Below are 18,111 nucleotides of genomic sequence, written 5' to 3' on the forward strand. Positions count from 1 at the left end.
TTTTTTCACTTGGACACAAAAATTCTAATTTCTGTATCTTATCACAATTTTTGTTTTACTTACTTTAATAACCTGAGTATCCTCCATTATTATCCAAAACTTTTTAAAGTTGTAACGGTATTGACTCTGTTAACCTTCGACATGTTTGCTGGGGTATGTAATGCCATTCTCTTTGAACCGCTTACCACAATTGGTTTCCATTAGTGAAATATTGACCCCCTAACTAACGCTTAAGCTCATTCCACAAGTTCTCAACAGGATTGAGATCAGGTTAGTCATTCCGTAATTTTCTTGGTTTTTCTCTATTTGAAATTTTGAAAATTTGCAAAATATGTATTGTTAATAAACATGCCAACTATTTTGTGATGTTTATTGTTATTGTCACTTTTTGTTTTTAATTTTTTGCCGCCGAAGAATTTTTTCCACATTCGCGGAGTACGGCTAAAAAAAGAATCTCTGTACTTCATAGTACGGCCGAAGTTGGGCTCACGGGTAAACTGATGGGCATTCCTAGAAGCGCGGGTATTACGGTTAAATTGTTTAAGGGGAGGAATGCAACTGGCTATTTCACTAGAGCATAGTCCGTTAAAATAACGGTAAAAAAGGGTGGGGCAAGAAACCTTGTGTCGATGTTCGAGTGATGTAAACGAGTTGATGATGTTAATGTCACCAATCATTTTAAAAGCTCTTTTTTGAATACTGTCCAAGAGGCTTAAATATATAACTGGAGTACCAGCCCAGAGATGTGAGTTATATTCAAGTTTCGGACGTATATAGGTTTTGTAGATTGTAGCCAGATCAGACGGAGAGAAAAATTTCTTGCAACGTCTCAAAAAACCTAGACATCTTGCGGCATTTTTGGCAACATCGCGTATGTGATCGCTCCACAAAAGGTGGTTGCTGATGCACTTTCCGAGGATGTCAAGATTTTCTGTTTCGTTGATGCAAGTGCCACTCATAGATATAGTGGCATTGCATCGCTTTAACGATGCAAGACAGCATTGCGTTTTGGAAGCATTAAATTCCACACGATTTTTTATTCCCCATTGTACAATGCTGTGTAGGTCGGAATTTAATGAGCTAATCATATTTTGCCGTTGCAGTTCCACATCCGAGGAAGAGGGTTGTGAGTCTGGAAACGAATATGAAAAGCTAAGAGTGCTATCGTAGCAGACAGGAGATCATTAATAAAAATGGGAAAGAGTTTTGGAGATAAAACAGAGCCCTGGGGCACACCAGCGTTTATTTTATGAGTTTCAGACTTGAATCCGTCCAAAACAACTTGTATTGAACGGTTCGAAAGAAAATTTCTAATCCAACGAAGAACAGATTCGTCGATACCGAAAGCACGCATTTTCGATAAGAGAGCAAGATGCCAGACTTTATCAAATGCGTTTGAAATGTCAAGTGCAATAATCTAACTTTCTCCAAAACAATGTAAAGATCTGTTCCACTGTTCGGTGAGATGAACCATGAGATCACCAGTAGACCTATTGCTACGAAAGCCGTATTGCCGCTCATTAAGAAGCTTTCGATCTTCAAGATATTTCTTGAGCTGATGATTAATCAGCGTTTCCATGACCTTAGAAAGAAGGGACGTTAGTGCTATCGCCTTTTTTTGGAATTGGCTGAACAAATGCAGTTTTCCAACTACTCGGAACGAGCCCAGAAGAATAGGATAGATGGAAAAGCTTACGCAGTGGTTTTGCTAGCGTGGAAGAACACCTCTTCAGAATAATAGCGGGGATACCATCTGGGCCAGCGGATTTATGAATGTTGAGATCTTTTAAGAACTCTCGCACAGTTCGAGTACGAAAAAAGATTGGTCCCATAGAATCATTTACGCGTTCAAGAACTGGGGGAGTCATGACACTATCTGGTAAGGTGGAATTTTCGGCGAACTTTCTTGCAAATAAGTTGGCTTTATCAATAGAGCTAACTAAAGGAGTGTCATTGACAACAAGCGTAGGAACCGAGGAAGAGGAAGAATTCCTCATGTTTTTTACAAATGACCAAACATTCTTACTGCCTTTGGGACATTGCAGTATTTTTCGCCGTAATTTTTGGTCATGTAAAAATTTGGTCCTTCGAATATAGGCCTTGCAGGCCTTCCTGGCTTGCTTAAACTTTTTCCGGTTTTCCTCAGTTGGGTTGGCTTTAAAACACCGGAAGCTCACCTCTTTCTCCTTGATAATCTCTTTGCAGCTCGAATCGAACCATGATTTAACCTTGGGTTTAATACTTTTAACCCTATTCGGGATAAACGTTTCCATTCCCAAATGAATCATACTAGAAATCATATCTGCACTGGAGTCTACGTCGCTACCGAGGAAGCGAAACGACCAGTTAAAGATCCTGAAGAAATTATTGAGACCGTCCCAGTTGGCTTTCTCGTACTGCCAAACGGTTCTCGTTGGAGCTCTTTCTTTAACTGGATTTGTTTGACACGAGAAATTAGCAGATATAACACTATGGCCCGATGTGCCTAGAGGCGTCAATACACTGATTGTGTACTTATCAGGATCAGAAGTGAGAAACAAGTCAAGGGTATTTTCTGCTCGGCCGTTAACGTCTGATATACGAGTAGGCTCATTGACAAGCTAAGTAAGATGATTAAACTCAGCAAAAATCTCAGCACACATTCCTTCGGGCGTTGTCTGGCCCGAATGGCGAAGCCACGAAGAATTGTGAACATTGAAATCGCCCGTAATAACGATTTCAGTGTGAGGATACAGGGAGACAATTCTTTGTATGGAGTCAGACAGAGCATCAAATTCCTGAGAAGTTGAAACTCTGTCCAGGTTTGGGCTCCGATAAAGAAAACAATAGTGAATGATGTACTTATTCACGGAAAGTTTTAACCACATGAAATTAAAAAGGGAGTTGGTACAATGACCGTATTGTGGTAAAAGTTGATATGCAACATCATTCCTAATAATCTATAATATCAAAACTTTTGTTCAATGTCTGATATTTTTGTAAATCAGTAATTGCAGTAATAATCCCAATTTTCTCCAAGGGAAGGAAGTGAAGACTCCATTTTATCCACAGAGAACATAATTTGGCTTCAAAAATATTTGTGGGTTCTAAAACTGCTTTGTGCAAGAGCGATACTAAAATCGTTGCCTGTCCAATATACCAGTTCCTCCGCCAAAAGTTTAAATATATAAAAAAATGCTTACATATGGGTTAGAATAGATAGAAGGTCCCGTTCATCTATTAATTTTCTTTGTTACCGAATTCATTGTATTTTTTGAGTTTTTATTTTCATTTTGTAACAAAACTAAACTACACCGAAAGTTTGGTACTCCAATAAATAAGCAATTTATCAATGGAAATTAATAGCAGACGATACCTACGTGAAGTGAGACTATCGTCTAAACGATATTGTCTACGTTTATCGTTTTACGGAATGACCCCCCAGGTGATTGACTTGGCCATGGGACAACGGATACTTGGTTCTCTCGAAACCAATCTTTCACAAGGCCTGCGGTACGTTTAGGATTGTTGTCTTGGTGAAAGTGCCATGGAAGGGGCAAGTTTTCCTCATAAAACGGTAACATGATATCTTCCAAAATATTACTATATCCGTATTTTGTTAAGATTTTATTAAAACGGAATATAGGACCTACACCGTACCAGTAAAATAGCCCCACACCATTATATTCCCTCCTGCGTGTTTAATTGTTTTCGATATATAGCGTGGGTGTTAGTCCCTACCTTTTGGTCGCCTTAAATTGAGCCCAGAATCCGGTAAAAACAAATTTACTTTTGTTTCATCACTCCAAAAGATATTTCGCCACTTTTGTACGCCCTCTGGTTCGTTCCAATTAGCATGGTTTAAGGCAAATAATTTACTGGACCTTATATTGCTAGCCCTAAGGATTCTTGCTAAGATATTCGAGTTCTGAAGGCTTCTTTTAATCGAGCGTGCACTGACCGCATTATCAATTTGTGCACCTGTAGTCCTTGACGAAATAAAAGGATTAGATTTAGCTAGATGTTTTTTTTCGGCCGGCCTCTATTTTCGCATTTTCGCGTATTCCTTTGGGCTTGAGAGCATATGTTATTAAATTTTGAGACCTGCCTAGGACCTCCGCAATAAATTTGTAGGTCTTGCCCTCATCTCTAAGTCGACGAACTAATTTCCTTTCCTCTGGCGAGCAGTGGACTTTACCACCCATATTCAAACAGTAATGAATGAAAAACTATTTTTTGAAGCTAATAAAATGATTTTAAACAACCTCAAGAAGCTTGGATTTTATTTGAAGCACACCTATTTTTATGGCCAACTTCTAAAACACACAGAATCTGATTCCAACACAAAAACTTATCTGCTTAGCATTACATTACTTAAATGCAAAAAGTTTAGCATCCTCATAGAAAAAGTAACTGTTCTTTCTTTTAAAAAAATGTTGGTTGCATTGCTTGCATTCAAAACAACAAGTCATGAGTGGATATCAAACATTTCCTCACACCTATTTTTTGACCAGCTGTGTATGTACATATTCGTTATCACTTTATTGTTTTATAGCTCTGGACGCTTCTCTTCTTGCGGCTGACATGGATTTTCATGCTTTATGGAGTCTTTGCTTCTTAATCTTATGGTGTTTTAACTTCCGGATTTATAGCATTACAAAGGAACCACATCTTCCATTTATTTTCAAACATGTTGATTCAACAACTTTTAAAATTTGCAGGTCATTAAAAATTGTCATTAGCGTATTTCCATTTCCACGTGAATTAGTAAACTATACTATTAAAGCCGATGACTTTGATTTTGGTCTTAACTTTGGTGACAAGAAATGTACCGTTATTCATTCAGAGATGTTAGAGAATTTCTTTGATGATTTCTGATGAGAGATACAAAAAAAAATGCAATTTTAAAACAACAATAACTTCCTCAAAAAATAAAAATCTTTATTACTTCTTTCTTGTTAAATAAAAATACAAAAATTTTATATAAATATTGAAATCTGTGCCTTTAGGAATTGTTGTTGAGAGAAAACAAAAATGTCTAAAATTTCTCCAAATGCTTCCAGTTACATCGTGATTTATGTTAAATCTGCCTTTCATTTTCCATGCTCTTCAATAATTCTCCGTTTTAATATCGTTCAATCCCAAATCTTCGTTCTGATCAAAGGTTCTATCATAACGAGTCACTGTCATCTTAGGATCAGTTCCCTCATCTACCAAACTCTGGACATAGCTATTGCCAGCCGGATCGTCTAGGATCAATGTCGCAGGCAATCTCAGCGAAACAATATCATCGAACTTCTCAATGAATACGTCGAGGCGGTTCTTTGTTTCCGGATCGGCCGAATCGTGGAAAAGAATGCCATTGCCCTCTAATTGGGTTTTCATGGCGGCGAAAATACCCTCGACGGTTGTGAATCGTCCGCCGAGGGCGGATGCTCCAACTTGGCATTCGATTTCGGGAATTTCAAGTTGACATGTTTCGGACTTGAGGACATCGCGAGAGAGATCTTCGTTGTTGTCGATCTTCAGCTCTATCCGGATTCCTTGTTCTTCAATACCACCACCGGACTTGACCTCGTTCGTCTTGCAGCCGCAGTTGTCGCAAACCGTGGCCATTATGACGACTTCCTTGAAATGCGGTATATTGGTGAGTTTCATGTTCGTCTCGCAGGGAGCCTTGCAAGAGTTGCATATCGTGTTGAATTGGAAGACTTCTCCGTGCAGTTCTTCGATGGGCCATGAGCCCTCAGCAATTGGTTGAAGCAGATGTTGGTCCTCCTTGGGTGCTTCGTACATTCCCAAAAGTTCGTTTTGTTCGTTAGTTCTGTCGAAGTGCTTTGACTTGCAGTAGGGATCATCGGCTGGAGCGATGGGATTCTCCACGAATGCATTGCCGGATATGTCCTCGAGAATGATTTTGTACGGGAATGTATCCTTGAACACCTTCAAACGCTCGATATACTCGTCTATCGACTTGGCAATGTCGGGATTCTCTATGTGACGCTTCGCTTGGTCCTGACTCAACCCTCGTATTGTGCGATCGAAGATTCCCTCCACGGTGGTTATCTCGCCTTTTTGTGTCTTTGCGGGAATTTCCAGATCGATTCCGGGAATATGTGTTGACGTGTAATCTGAACGAACTATTTTTCGGTTCAGATCTTCGACTCCACGTACCGTGAGAGTGATATGAACACCTTGTTTCTGGATTTCCATGGCCGATTGGACTTCGTTGTTCTCAAAGAAGCAGTGGGGACATTTGAACGACATAATGACGACTTCTTTGTAGAATGGAATTTTGGTCAGGAGCAGCTTGGTGGTGCCAGTCTCGAAGCATTGCATGCAAGCTGATTCGATTTCCGTTGTTTCGGGATTGGGATCATCTGGATTGATTTCGCGGAATAATTCTTGACTTTCGACTTCCTCAGTTGCTGGTGAAGCTGAAGTTGTTGCAGTTGTAGCCGTGTCCATGGTGTTTTTGGATTTATGGAATTATTTTTTATTTTTTTCTTAAGATTCTTCTAGAATAAATTGTATTTTAATTGCACACACAACACGAATTAAAATAAATCACCGTATGTAGGAAAAATAAAGGTTAGAGAAGGCAAATTCACAAATTTGTTTTGACACTTGCTAGAGTAGATTTTTTATCCGGAGAAATCCAATTGTAGTAGATTCAAATTGTTGGTTGTGTTTAAGCATCTGCTTACATCGTTGTTCGATATTTTCTGATTCGCAAATATTATACAAAATTAGTTTGCTATATTTTCGGTCAGTTGTAGCTATCAGTAAAATCAATCCGGAAAATGTTTAAATATGTGCTTAACTGTGATTTCTTTTGATTAGAAATATAAATTGAATACTGATCACTCAAAAAAATATTTAAACAGCTGATTCGTTTGTCAAATATAATTGAATTGTGTTTTAAAGTCCAATGACAGATTTCTGTCAGAAGAAATGAATAGTAGATTTCAATGAGGAAATATTAGCTCAATGACAGACATTTTTTTATATAAATGAGGATATAATATATTCATAAAATACGCCCAACTAGAAGAAAATTGGGTGCATTCACAAAGCTAGTGGCTACGTAGTCAAAATTCAACTAGCTTTGTGAATGCAAAATTGCACCACAAAGCTAGTCAATCTGGAACTGTCATATTAATGACGAATAGAAATACATAAATTAAGAAACGTTTGTGTTATCCGAAATTTAAATAGATTTTTCTCTATTTAAATTCAATAAAACCTAAAAGAAGATATAAAATGATTGATTTATGTTTGTATTTAAATACCGAATGATTCATTTCATATTGAATTCTTGTGTCCTTACCGAGCAGCTGATTGTGAAACGTCAAAACCAGTGTGCACTAACTTTGTAGCCGAAATTTGTACACTACGTAGGAGGAGAAATTTCAACTACTTTTGTAGTTAGATTTAGCCAATCAGAATCCGTGGACTACGTAGCCACTAGCTTTGTGAATGCGATCATTGTGTATTAATTTCAAATGAAAGGTAAAGGTAAAGGTAAAGGTAAACAATTACAGTCTTATTTAAAAAAGGCTGTATAGAGCCTACATAAAGTTTTGTAATCTCTATAATGCTTCTAAACGCAAAAATGCTATTTATAAAACTTATACAAGGTTGCATAGTCCCATAATAAGCTAAAAGCGTTTTGAGGTTGAATAAAGCCTACATAAGGAAATTATTGTTATTATTATTTTGTAAATGTCATTTTGATTTCTCTTCTCTCTTTTTGAAATTAAAATAAAAACATTAATGCCTCTCCAGTTTAGCTCGTGAGCCGAAGAAACGAAGAATTAAAAAAAATATAGATTTTCGAAAGAGAATATCATAAAAATAATTGGAATTATTTTGTTATATTTTAGTTGTTATGACAACAAGCTGATTTTATAGACATTTTGGTACTTTTTTTGATATAAACATTGTATAACTAAAATGTATAGCAGAATTTTGTATTTATAGGAATTTTCGCAACGTTACATAGAGCCTACATAAATCCTTATTCAATGTATAACTATACATCTGTTTAGCGGATTCTATTAAATAAGACTGTTATTCATTTAGAATTCTTACATTAAATTTATATTTTAGAAAAGTACTTTGACGTTATTTGAATATATGACATATAAATATTTTGTTACTTATGATTTTTTTTATGATAAAAGTAAAAAAAAACCTTTCCATTAGCCTTTTATAATTTATGGCAGATTTAATAAAATATTGCTTCACACTAAATACCAAAAATGTGATCATATTTGTTAATTTAATTTTGACAGTTCAAAAACAAAACAGCAACAAAAGTTATATAGTTGATAGATCACATTTCTTGTTTATAAGTTTTAAACGAACTAAAGATTCTTAAACAAACAGTTTTTTGCCAACAGAACAAGATTGAATAACATTGTTTCGTTTAGTTTAGATTACTTTTAGCTTCTTGCACCTTAGTGGAGAAGAATTAATACATTTTATTTTCGAATTAGTATTTTCTTCATTTGAAGAGCAAAGTGACATAAATGATGGCACACAACTTAACAATTATTACATTTTTGTAAATAATTTTTAGGGTTGAAAATTATACTTTTCTGCAAAGCAGAAATTTAGTCGTTGCATAAATGCGTTTGACGTTTGAAGGGTTTATGAGAGTTAAACTGAAAACAAAATTACATTTTGACGCATGTCACTTTGCTCCTGGAAAAGATACGTCAACTACACAAATCACATTCATTAAACTGACATATACAAATTGTAGAAAGATTGGTGTGGGAAATTTCAATCCTTGGGAAAATTGAGATCTGTAAGTTTAATTTTAAATCAAAATCAGTTTGACAGCTTTAAAATAATTTGACAGTTTCGTTTCAGAATACGTCAGAAAGTTGGGTATTACTTGTTCTTGATTCTTGATTGTTGATTTGTCTTTTTATAAAAGAAAATACTATACAACATACTGCTAATCGTAACAAAAAAGTATTTTAGATTCTATTAGGTGACCAGCGCATGTGAAATTGATTGAACTGACATTTCTGTTGATTAATTTTGTTATTACAATTTATGATCCTTTTGGTAAAATTTGATAATTTTTCTACGAAAAATTTGACTCCCAGAAGAAGTGCGACCTACATTTCAATTTAACTTTATTTAAGAATGTACAGCTTAAATTAAAGAATGCCTGACAATGAAAATGCCATTTGTATTGTTAGCTTCCAAAAGTCCTAAACAAAATTCTCACAAATAGTTTAAAATTACAATGTTAGTTAAATGTTGTCAAAACTTCCATCTGTCACTTTCGAATAAATTATGAAACCTTGCGCTCATTTTCCTCAAAAGGTGTCCAAATTTGAAAGAATCCTTAAATCTATTAAATATTTTTTTTAATATAATATTTCTGTTCCAAAACATACGCAATGTTATTAAAAACAAATCACGTTAAGTTACCTGTACCAAAATTAATTATGGTTCATTTAAAATTTATTTAATTGGATACATAAGAAATCATTACCCATGAAAATTTTCCTAGTTGCAGTATTTTACTGAATAATCTTCTAATTATCATTTTATTGTATTAATTTTTTAAACTGTTATGCTTAAAGTGTATAGAATAATATGTGTACCTACACCTACTTAAATTCCATCGTAACAACAAAACCGATCTAGTGACGTTTTTTTCAATAAATTAATGACGCTCTAAATCTACTTTGAATAGAAAGAATTATGTCCGTTTTAATACGGATGTCGCAATACACTACACATAAAAAAAAGCATTAATAAAGGTGAAAACACAGTAGCGGCCATTAGTAGGACAGGTCTTAAGGTTATAAGAAATCAGTGGCTCATCAATTTTACGTTACAAATGTTTTCGTCTAATTGCCATGTTTACAATCGTAGTTTATTGTTTAAACATTTTTATTCACTGATTTTGGTGGACTAATTGCCGCTTATCCACGATGCAAAGTTCATATTTGTAAACAAATTAAATTATATTCTTAAACCTCAATATAATTTTAGTTTATCCACCAAAAGAAGCACCCGTGGCATGATGGTTAGTGCGTTGAAACGCACCCGTCAAATCTTCGGTCGATAAGTCTTCTTCCGAGCATCAGCAAAGTTTTCGGGAAAATCATTTTAAGTGGGCTGAGGACAACAAAATAATTCCGGATAAACAGTTTGGGTTCAAGGCGGGTCATGACACAATTCATGCTGCGTCTGAAATCGTTTCTGATATCCAATGGAATAAATCAAAACAACAATGCACAGGTGCTGTTCTGGTTGATTTGGGAAAGCCCTTTGATACCGTATGGTTAAAACTAGGCAGGCTTGGCATGAGCAAGCCATTGTTGTATATAAATACTTTATGATATGCTTAACGGTAGAAAGTTTGTTGTAAAAAGTGGCAATGTAACTTCTCAATTAAAAATGCTCTTCAACATGGAGCGGTGAATTCGCCGATTCTCTTTAGCATTTACACCAGCGATCTGATAGGTAGTCTTACAAAGGCAATTGCGTACGCCGACGATCTAATTGCGTACAGAACGGCCCGAAAGGTTGAGGTTATTAGAATTCTCTTGCAGCGTGATTTCGACAAGATTCAGCGATATTGCGACGACTGGAAACTGAAAATAAATGTCCAGAAGTCGGAGACAATTCTGGGCCACAAGATGGTCTTCGTTGATCTTCACGGACAGCCATTGGCCAACAAAAGTATAGTGAAGTTCCTCGGAATCTGATTAGATCAGTATTTATGTTTCGGCAGACATATAAATGCTGCTCTGACCAGAGCCAGAGGAGCCTTCGCTCTGACGAAACAGCCGTTTTTTTAGCAGTCGGCTTGACCCCAGAGTGAAGGTAATTTGCTACTTGGCCCTCATACGGTCAATGATCGTTTATGTTTGTCCTGTGTGGTTCAAGATTGCAACTTCTCAGATGGAGAAGTTTTGGGTATTCGAGCGGCAGTGTTTACGACGATGTACCGGCTTATATCGAACAGCCGAGCCTTCTTATGAACATTTCTATTCCAACGAGGTCCTATACAACGGAGCTCGAATCAACAGAATTGACAATTTCGTGATAAAATTCGTTCGAGGTCACATTGCAAGAGCTATGTCTTCGACCAACAATTTAATTTTCGGGGAGTTCTATTCGAACGACGAGTATTTTGAAAGTTCACGCTTGAGCGGCTTCATTCCACCAGAGGCATTCCTCTTTTTAGATAGATGCGGTCTGATATAGGATAGATGGGCAGTTCAGCTAATCTACCACGTCAGACGAAGAACCGTGGATAGGCGACTCTTTTACAATCGGGACGTCATGGAACAAGGCGGAGCAGAGCTCCTTCGGTTCAGTAGGGCTGTGTCCGAACGGGACGGAACTGATAGGGTGAAGCAGGAGAACCAGTTTTGGTGGCTTCAATCGGCACTTGATAGTGAGTAGTCGGGATGGGGTTTTAAGCCTTGGCCGGCTTACATACTTGTTTTATAGTTTTAGGGCTTAGATTTAAGTAGAATAGGCATGGTGGCACAGAAAGAAATAGAAAAAAATACAAAACAAAAACAAAAAAAATACAAAAAAAAACATCTAAAAAAAATACAAAACAAAAACATCTAAAAAAATAACAAAAAGACACCAAATTATGAAAAACTAAAATGTTAGATAGTTAGATTTGCTGCTGTGGTTGTTTTAGTTTTAAGTAGTTTATAGGCAGAATAGGTAGTTTAAGTTAGTTTTAAGTTTTAAGTTTTATTTAAGGACCTAATTTTAAGTAGTTTTTAAGTAAAAATAAAAAAGGATATAAATACAAAAATAAATAAAATTTAATTGTAGTAAAATAGATCTTATTGCCGAAAGGCATTAGTTGTAAGTGTTTTAGTTTAACTTAGAGTGTCCGTATGGGACCATTAAGTAAGTTGTAAGTTATGGATAATTAGGCTAGTTTTATGAATTTTTGTCTAGCTTTAAGATAGGTTTAAGAATGAATTAATAAAAATGAATAAAACAAAGTGCGTTGAAACGTCATGCCAGAGGTCTTGGGTTCAAACCCTGCCTTTGCCATTTGAAGTTTTTTTACGGGTAGTGACTCTAGCGATGAATTGACAGATCCTCCATGAGTAATTTTTGTCATGAAAAGTGGTTTCTCAAATTAGCCATTCGGAATCGGCTTAAAAACTGTAGGTCCCCTCCATCCCTGACAACATTAATCGCATACAGGAATGGTAGAGAGTTGTAAACCACAAGTCCCTGGTTTTCAACGGACTGTTACGCCACCTAATTTATTTATAAATCCACCAAAAACTCTGAATTAAAGTTATCACACCATTACTCATATATTGAACCACAAATGTACAAGTGATTTTTAATCCTATTCAAGTTGAGTTTAGCCCTCGAAGTTTAGTCAGCTCACTCGGGATTTACTTTAACGTCGTTCAAGAAATCCTATCCTTAGTGTCTTATACATGCAAATCTTATTCAAAAACATTACTTTAATTACATTGGCAATAATCACTTAATCACTAGTTTATTTAATTTAACAAAATGGCGCCCAATGTGAGACCCTAAAACCAATACAATATTTAATAGCAATTTAAAAGATTTACTCATGGTTGCAAATATCATTAATGTAATTTGTTTGTAAATCACTTTTTAAACATCCGTACTGTTTTCAATTACACACCCCCAAGGTGGCCTTTGAACGCCACCACTTGTTGTTCTCCCATCCAACATATTGACGGAACAAGAAATCAAACAAACAATCGACATCCATCAACAAACATATTCATCTGGTGAATGACATATTCATAAGGGAGGCATTTTTCTGTTGTTTAGATGCCATAGGAACACTTTTCCTACAAAAGCTTTGTACTATCGTCTTACCCCTGCTCGACCTACATGAGCTGGTCATTGGTGCATCTGTGCACTTAGTTCTCATAACCCGGTTTCAGTTTTCATTCAACTGCCTCTTAGTTGTAATTACTCGTGTACTTTGTAAATTGGGATTAAACTCATTCATTCATTTTATTTCATTTCTACATCAGGCTGAGATTCAGTTCGGATTCGGACATCGGAACCCCCCGTGATGAGCGAGAGTGATCTCTCAAAAAATGGCAATAGTACTTGTTGAACTGTCGTAGGCGGTTAAAGTGGTTCTCGATCATATCCCTCATATCTTCCAAGAATCCGCATTTCCTTCCTCTTGTTAAGTTTTGTTCTTTATTTTATTTGTTTCTTTTTCTCCGTTGATGAACGAAAAATAAATTAGTGATGCTCCTGTCTGGCTACGCTTAGTCTGGGCTGGTCAAAAAACAATCAGACGATTGTGTCATCTTCATTAAATTAGTGGCTGCTGCAGCAAGCAGATCAATTTTTATTCGATTAATTTTTGAAAAAAGAAAAAATAAAAACATTAAAAACAACAAAACACCTCAAACGATAATTTAGTTCTTTAAATGGCCAACGAAGACCGTAAAGCGCATTTGAATGCTGTCAAATTCCTAGAGCTGGCGTTTGCGATCGCTTGTCTAGTTTTGCATTTTTATAGTTTTAACGATGGTGACATAATAACGTCCTTCCTCGCTACCGGTACGTTTTGTGGATATATTTTAATAGTCCTTGGAATATTCGCGGGTTAGTTTTTATAGTTGACATTTGTAGTCTTTTTTTTTTAAATAAAATTGTGTCTCATTTTTAATGTTTCGAATTTAAATTTTAAAGGAATCCTTATGCGTGCTCCAATTCACAAACGGATTGATATCTTCTTCAGTGTCATCGGTTGCTGTTTATTTGTGACATCGGGAGTCTTGCTTTTCGAAGCCTGGGAATATTCATTTCGAACAAGGACTCGAGATCTGGCCATGGTGAAGGCTTCATTGGCCATTGTCGATGGAGCTCTTTTTGGATTCGATGCAATTTTTACATTGAAGGATAAATAACGATTTTATAGAAGCGTCCGTTTTTTTAATCGATTCATAATGGTACAATTTTTACGATTTTTTCTTTAATTTTAAACACACAACTATTTAAAAAAAAATATTCGAAACGATTTTGTATTAATTTTTTTAAGTGCGGAAATTAATTGAAAGAAAATGTTCTTTATTTTTCCAAATGAATATACAATAAAATGTAGAAACTAGAAGTATAAAAAATCTTTTCTTAAAAAAAATAAACAATGTGTTGAAAACGGATAAAAAGTGAATTGTATTAACACCATTTTGTTTTTTGTCAAAAAGTCAGTTTAAAAAAAAATTTAAGACTTGAAATTTTACAAATTGAATTAAGGAGATTGGGTTCGATATCCCGATTTTTATATTCCCGTTTCTTAAAATCCCGCTTTTTATAATTCCGATTTTTCAATCAAAACTAATTGTTTAATTTTAAAAACCGATTTCTTAAAATTAAACAATAACTTTGGATTTGCAAAATCGAAATTATGAAAATATTGTTTATTAACTTCCCATAGGAAGTTATTGTAATGGGTCCGATTTGTCAAATTGAAAATTTTGACATTTCTCGACGTTTCAAGGTCCCTATAGAGTCGAAATAAAAGATTTTTAGAAAGATGTCTGTGCGTGCGTGTGTACGTACGTTCGTACCAGAAGAGATATCGATTTAAAATAAATTTTGTTATACAGATAATAAGGCAGAAAGATGCAGAAACGGTTCTCAAGAAAATTGCGTGGGTGGTTTTTTTTTACCATAGCAGTTTGAAAAAAAGGTGAAAATTTTGGCTAACCCTAAATATTAACCGAACCAAAACCGCTAGAGACTTGAATTTAATTTTATATAATGTGTCGTAACGTGATATCAAAGAAGTATATTTTTTTGAAAAAAATCCATTCTACGGTTTTTTTATAAATCAACAAAACTGAAAAAAAAGTTTGTAACCTCCAAAATTTTACGACTAAAATATGATTTCATATCCAAAAAATTTTGTGCAGCGAAGAATAATTTTTTTGACATCTGATAAAGTTCTGAGAAAAATCGAATTGACAGTTTTTTTATAAAAAATAAAAATCTAAAAAAAACATTACTCAAAGTTCGTAAAAATTGAATATCGATTAAAATATCTTTTCAAAAACTTGAAGTTTAGGCTTCAAACTTATTTCATCTTATAAGAAATATTGTTTTCAACATTCTGAAAAATTTTGAGAAAAATCGAATAGACAGTTTTTTTTACAAAAAATAAAAACCTAAAAAAAAAATAATAAAAGTTGGTAAAAATTGATTTTGGACTCAAATATCTTTTCAAAAATTTATAATAATAGCTTTTAACTAATTTTTACTTATAAGAAATAATGTTTTCAACATTTTGAAAAATTTTGAGAATAATCGAATTGACAGTTTTCTTACAAAAAATAAAAACCTAAAAAAAAAATTAATAAAAGTTGGTAAAAATTGATTTTCGACTCAAATATCTTTTCAAAAATTTGAAATATTGGCTTCAAACTAATTTTATCTTACAAGACATATTGTTTTCAACATTCGATAAAATTTTGAAAAAAATCGAATTGAGATTACAAAACGCTTCTTAATTTAACATTCAAACCTTTGACTTTTATTTTTATTAAGTATGTATTTCGTAAAAAAAACGGGATTGTCTGGATTTTAAATATAGGGATTCTACTTGATCGGGATTTTGAGTAAGTGGGATTTTAAAAGACGGGATTTTAAAACTTTTTTTCGGGATTTTTTGAAAGCGGGATTTTTAAAAGCGGGATTCCGATATGCTTCTGAATTAAGATCTTTCTCATCCAATCATTTAGTCATTTCTAATACAAAATATACATAATGAATAGATAGTATATTTTTTCTTTAAATATTTAAAAAAAACTGTTATGTTTTAGGCCCTAGTTCACACAGGACTGTAGCGCCACCTTGAGTAACCTTAATTAAGTTATGTTTTGATTAAAATCGGTTGACCTAGCTGTTGGTTGATTTGGGCTATGGTGAATAAAAGTTCTCTCGGAATGTTTCTCATCTTCCGAAATATGAAACCTGAATGAAGTCAAGAAATTCGTTTGGAATATATTTCTACTAAAAATTGTATTGTTTTGGAACTTTGCCTATTATTTTATTATGGACAATTTTAGGTCACAATAGATGTGTAGTACAAATTAATGGTAATTCTAAATGACATAAATGGGAAATATTCCGAAAAAAAACATTTATTCATTGCAATTTCTGAATCATTTAAAATGTTTCATAAACAAAACACGTCTGTAGCTTTCTATGAATTCTTAAGGCCCAACTATAATAGGCATAAGCAAACATAAGCTTATGTCAAAAACCCAACGAAAATTCACTTAAGTTCGTGAAATTACTACATAGCCATAATGCAATTTTGCTTACGTACTGGGATCGCTCTTGCTAAAGTTTGCTTAAGTTAACGAAACTGAGAAAAATTGAACGAAACGGAGCTAGACTCCATTATGTTCACTCGTATTCAGATTCTTTGTATCCGCACGTTTACTTATGCGCGCATATGCTAGCTTCTAGATCCTTGGAAGGTACACATTTTTTTTTTTTTATAAAGTATACGTTTACGGTTGAACACAGTGCGAGTATTAGGAAAATAGGGAAGGATAAAAGTTTAGATATCGTTGGTCTTAAAATTTTGAATATTGAAATGGGAGGGGAAAACAGAGTTGGGTAAAGCATTCCACATTCTAGATGAGTGGTTAAAAAAAGAGTCTCTATACTTAAGAGTACGTCCGAAATTTAGCTCGAGGGTAAACTGATGAGCATTCCTGGAAGTTCGAGTATTACGGCTGAATTGTTGGAGGGGGGGAATGCAACTGGCTAATTCGAAAGAACATTTTTTTGTAAAAGTATCTTTAAAACAACGAAAGGCATGAAACATTGCACTGGTGTTCGAGAGATGTAAATTTTTCGGTTTTATAGTTCTATCGCCTATCATTTAATAGGCTAAAACTTGTTTCAGGGGCTCCTGCCCAAATATGTGAGTTATATTCAAGTTTTGGACGAATGAAGGTTTTGTAAATCACCGCCAGATCAGAAGGAGGGACATATTTTTTGCACCGTCGGAAAAATCCTAAGCACCTGGAAACATTTTTGGCAATATCATATATATGATAATTCCATAAAAGGCGATCGGTGATAGGCATATCGAGTACTGACAGTTGATTAGTTTCCTGAATGCAAGTGACACTCATAGATAGCGGCATCGGGGGTATGTTACACTTTAACGACAGGAGACTCCCCATTGGACAATGCTGTCAAGATCAGAACTTAATATTGATAGTATTAAGCATTGTGTTTTTCAAGTAAAGCATTTGGCTAATAAAAATAAAATAAATTGGGTGGCGCAACAGTCCGTTGTGAACCAGGTCCTAGTGACTTACAATTCTCAACCATTCCTGTGTGCGAGTACTGTTGTCAAGAATGGAAGGGACCTACAATTTTAGGCCAAATCCGAACGGCTAACTTGAGGAAGCACTTTTTCATGACAAGATTTACTCTTGAAAGATTTGTCAATTCCTCGCAAGAGCCCGTACCCACACAAATTATTTTTTTTAAATTAAGGTTGCACAGGCAGGGATTGAACCCAATACCCCTTGCATGACAGTCCAACGCACTAACCATCATGCCACGGGCACTACATTTGGCTAATAAGTTGTCAAATTTGTTTTGATAAATGGTTTAAGACTAAACAGGTTCAGGCGAATTAATGTACTTGAAGGATTTATAAGTTTCTAATATCTGATTGGACAGCTCCTAAAAAAATGCCTTCCAAACTATGGCAACTTTATTCTAAAGTTGACAGGGAAGTAAGTCAAGACAAATCTCCCTTACTATTATATCAAATTTACCTATGTACGTCAAAATTGACTGATCATGTTTGTTTATTCAACTGAAAGCTAAACGTCATAACTCTGAGATTTATTTGTGTAAAAGAGTTCCTAAGGGGCCAGTTATGTTTAATGTTTGAATCGACATTTGACGTGTTTCCCTTTATTAAAATTATAATTATTATGATCGATCGGAAATCACAGAAATAAATTGTTTTAGGAAAAAAAGTGTAATTCCACTTTTATTTTTCTCTAAAAATGTATTTTTTCTATTTTCCGGACGGAAATTCATTTTCCTGAACAGCTGATACTTTAATGT

General features: G+C 34.7%; 2 protein-coding genes across 3 annotated transcripts; one reads left to right on the forward strand and one right to left on the reverse strand.

The window, feature by feature from the left end:
* Window positions 1–4,899: 4,899 nt before the first annotated feature.
* On the reverse strand, window positions 4,900–6,598 carry LOC129947158 (zinc finger protein ZPR1). Its single transcript, XM_056057606.1, has one exon. The coding sequence runs from the start codon at window positions 6,445–6,447 to the stop codon at window positions 5,089–5,091; it is 1,359 nt and encodes a 452-aa protein (XP_055913581.1). The 5' UTR covers window positions 6,448–6,598; the 3' UTR covers window positions 4,900–5,088.
* Window positions 6,599–12,952: 6,354 nt separating this feature from the next.
* On the forward strand, window positions 12,953–14,111 carry LOC129947159 (uncharacterized). 2 transcript variants are annotated; one of them, XM_056057607.1, is made up of 2 exons: window positions 12,953–13,611; window positions 13,699–14,111. In XM_056057607.1, exons 1-2 carry the CDS (start codon window positions 13,434–13,436, stop codon window positions 13,914–13,916), a joined length of 396 nt encoding a protein of 131 aa, XP_055913582.1. In that variant the 5' UTR covers window positions 12,953–13,433; the 3' UTR covers window positions 13,917–14,111. The 2 variants fall into 2 exon arrangements, with proteins under 2 accessions (XP_055913582.1, XP_055913584.1); XM_056057609.1 differs by having other exon boundaries at window positions 12,953–13,566.
* The last annotated feature ends 4,000 nt before the right edge of the window (window positions 14,112–18,111 follow it).

This window comes from Eupeodes corollae, chromosome 2 (assembly GCF_945859685.1).
Source record: "Eupeodes corollae chromosome 2, idEupCoro1.1, whole genome shotgun sequence".
Taxonomy (NCBI): domain Eukaryota; kingdom Metazoa; phylum Arthropoda; class Insecta; order Diptera; family Syrphidae; genus Eupeodes; species Eupeodes corollae.

Excerpts from the sequence above, each read along its gene's own strand:
- LOC129947159 (XM_056057607.1), top strand. The coding sequence starts at position 13,434 with ATGGCCAACGAAGACCGTAAAGCGCATTTGAATGCTGTCAAATTCCTA. Across the intron at positions 13,612-13,698 it reads AGTCCTTGGAATATTCGCGG|GAATCCTTATGCGTGCTCCA; the intron begins GTTAGTTTTTAT and ends TAAATTTTAAAG.
- LOC129947158 (XM_056057606.1), bottom strand. The coding sequence starts at position 6,447 with ATGGACACGGCTACAACTGCAACAACTTCAGCTTCACCAGCAACTGAG.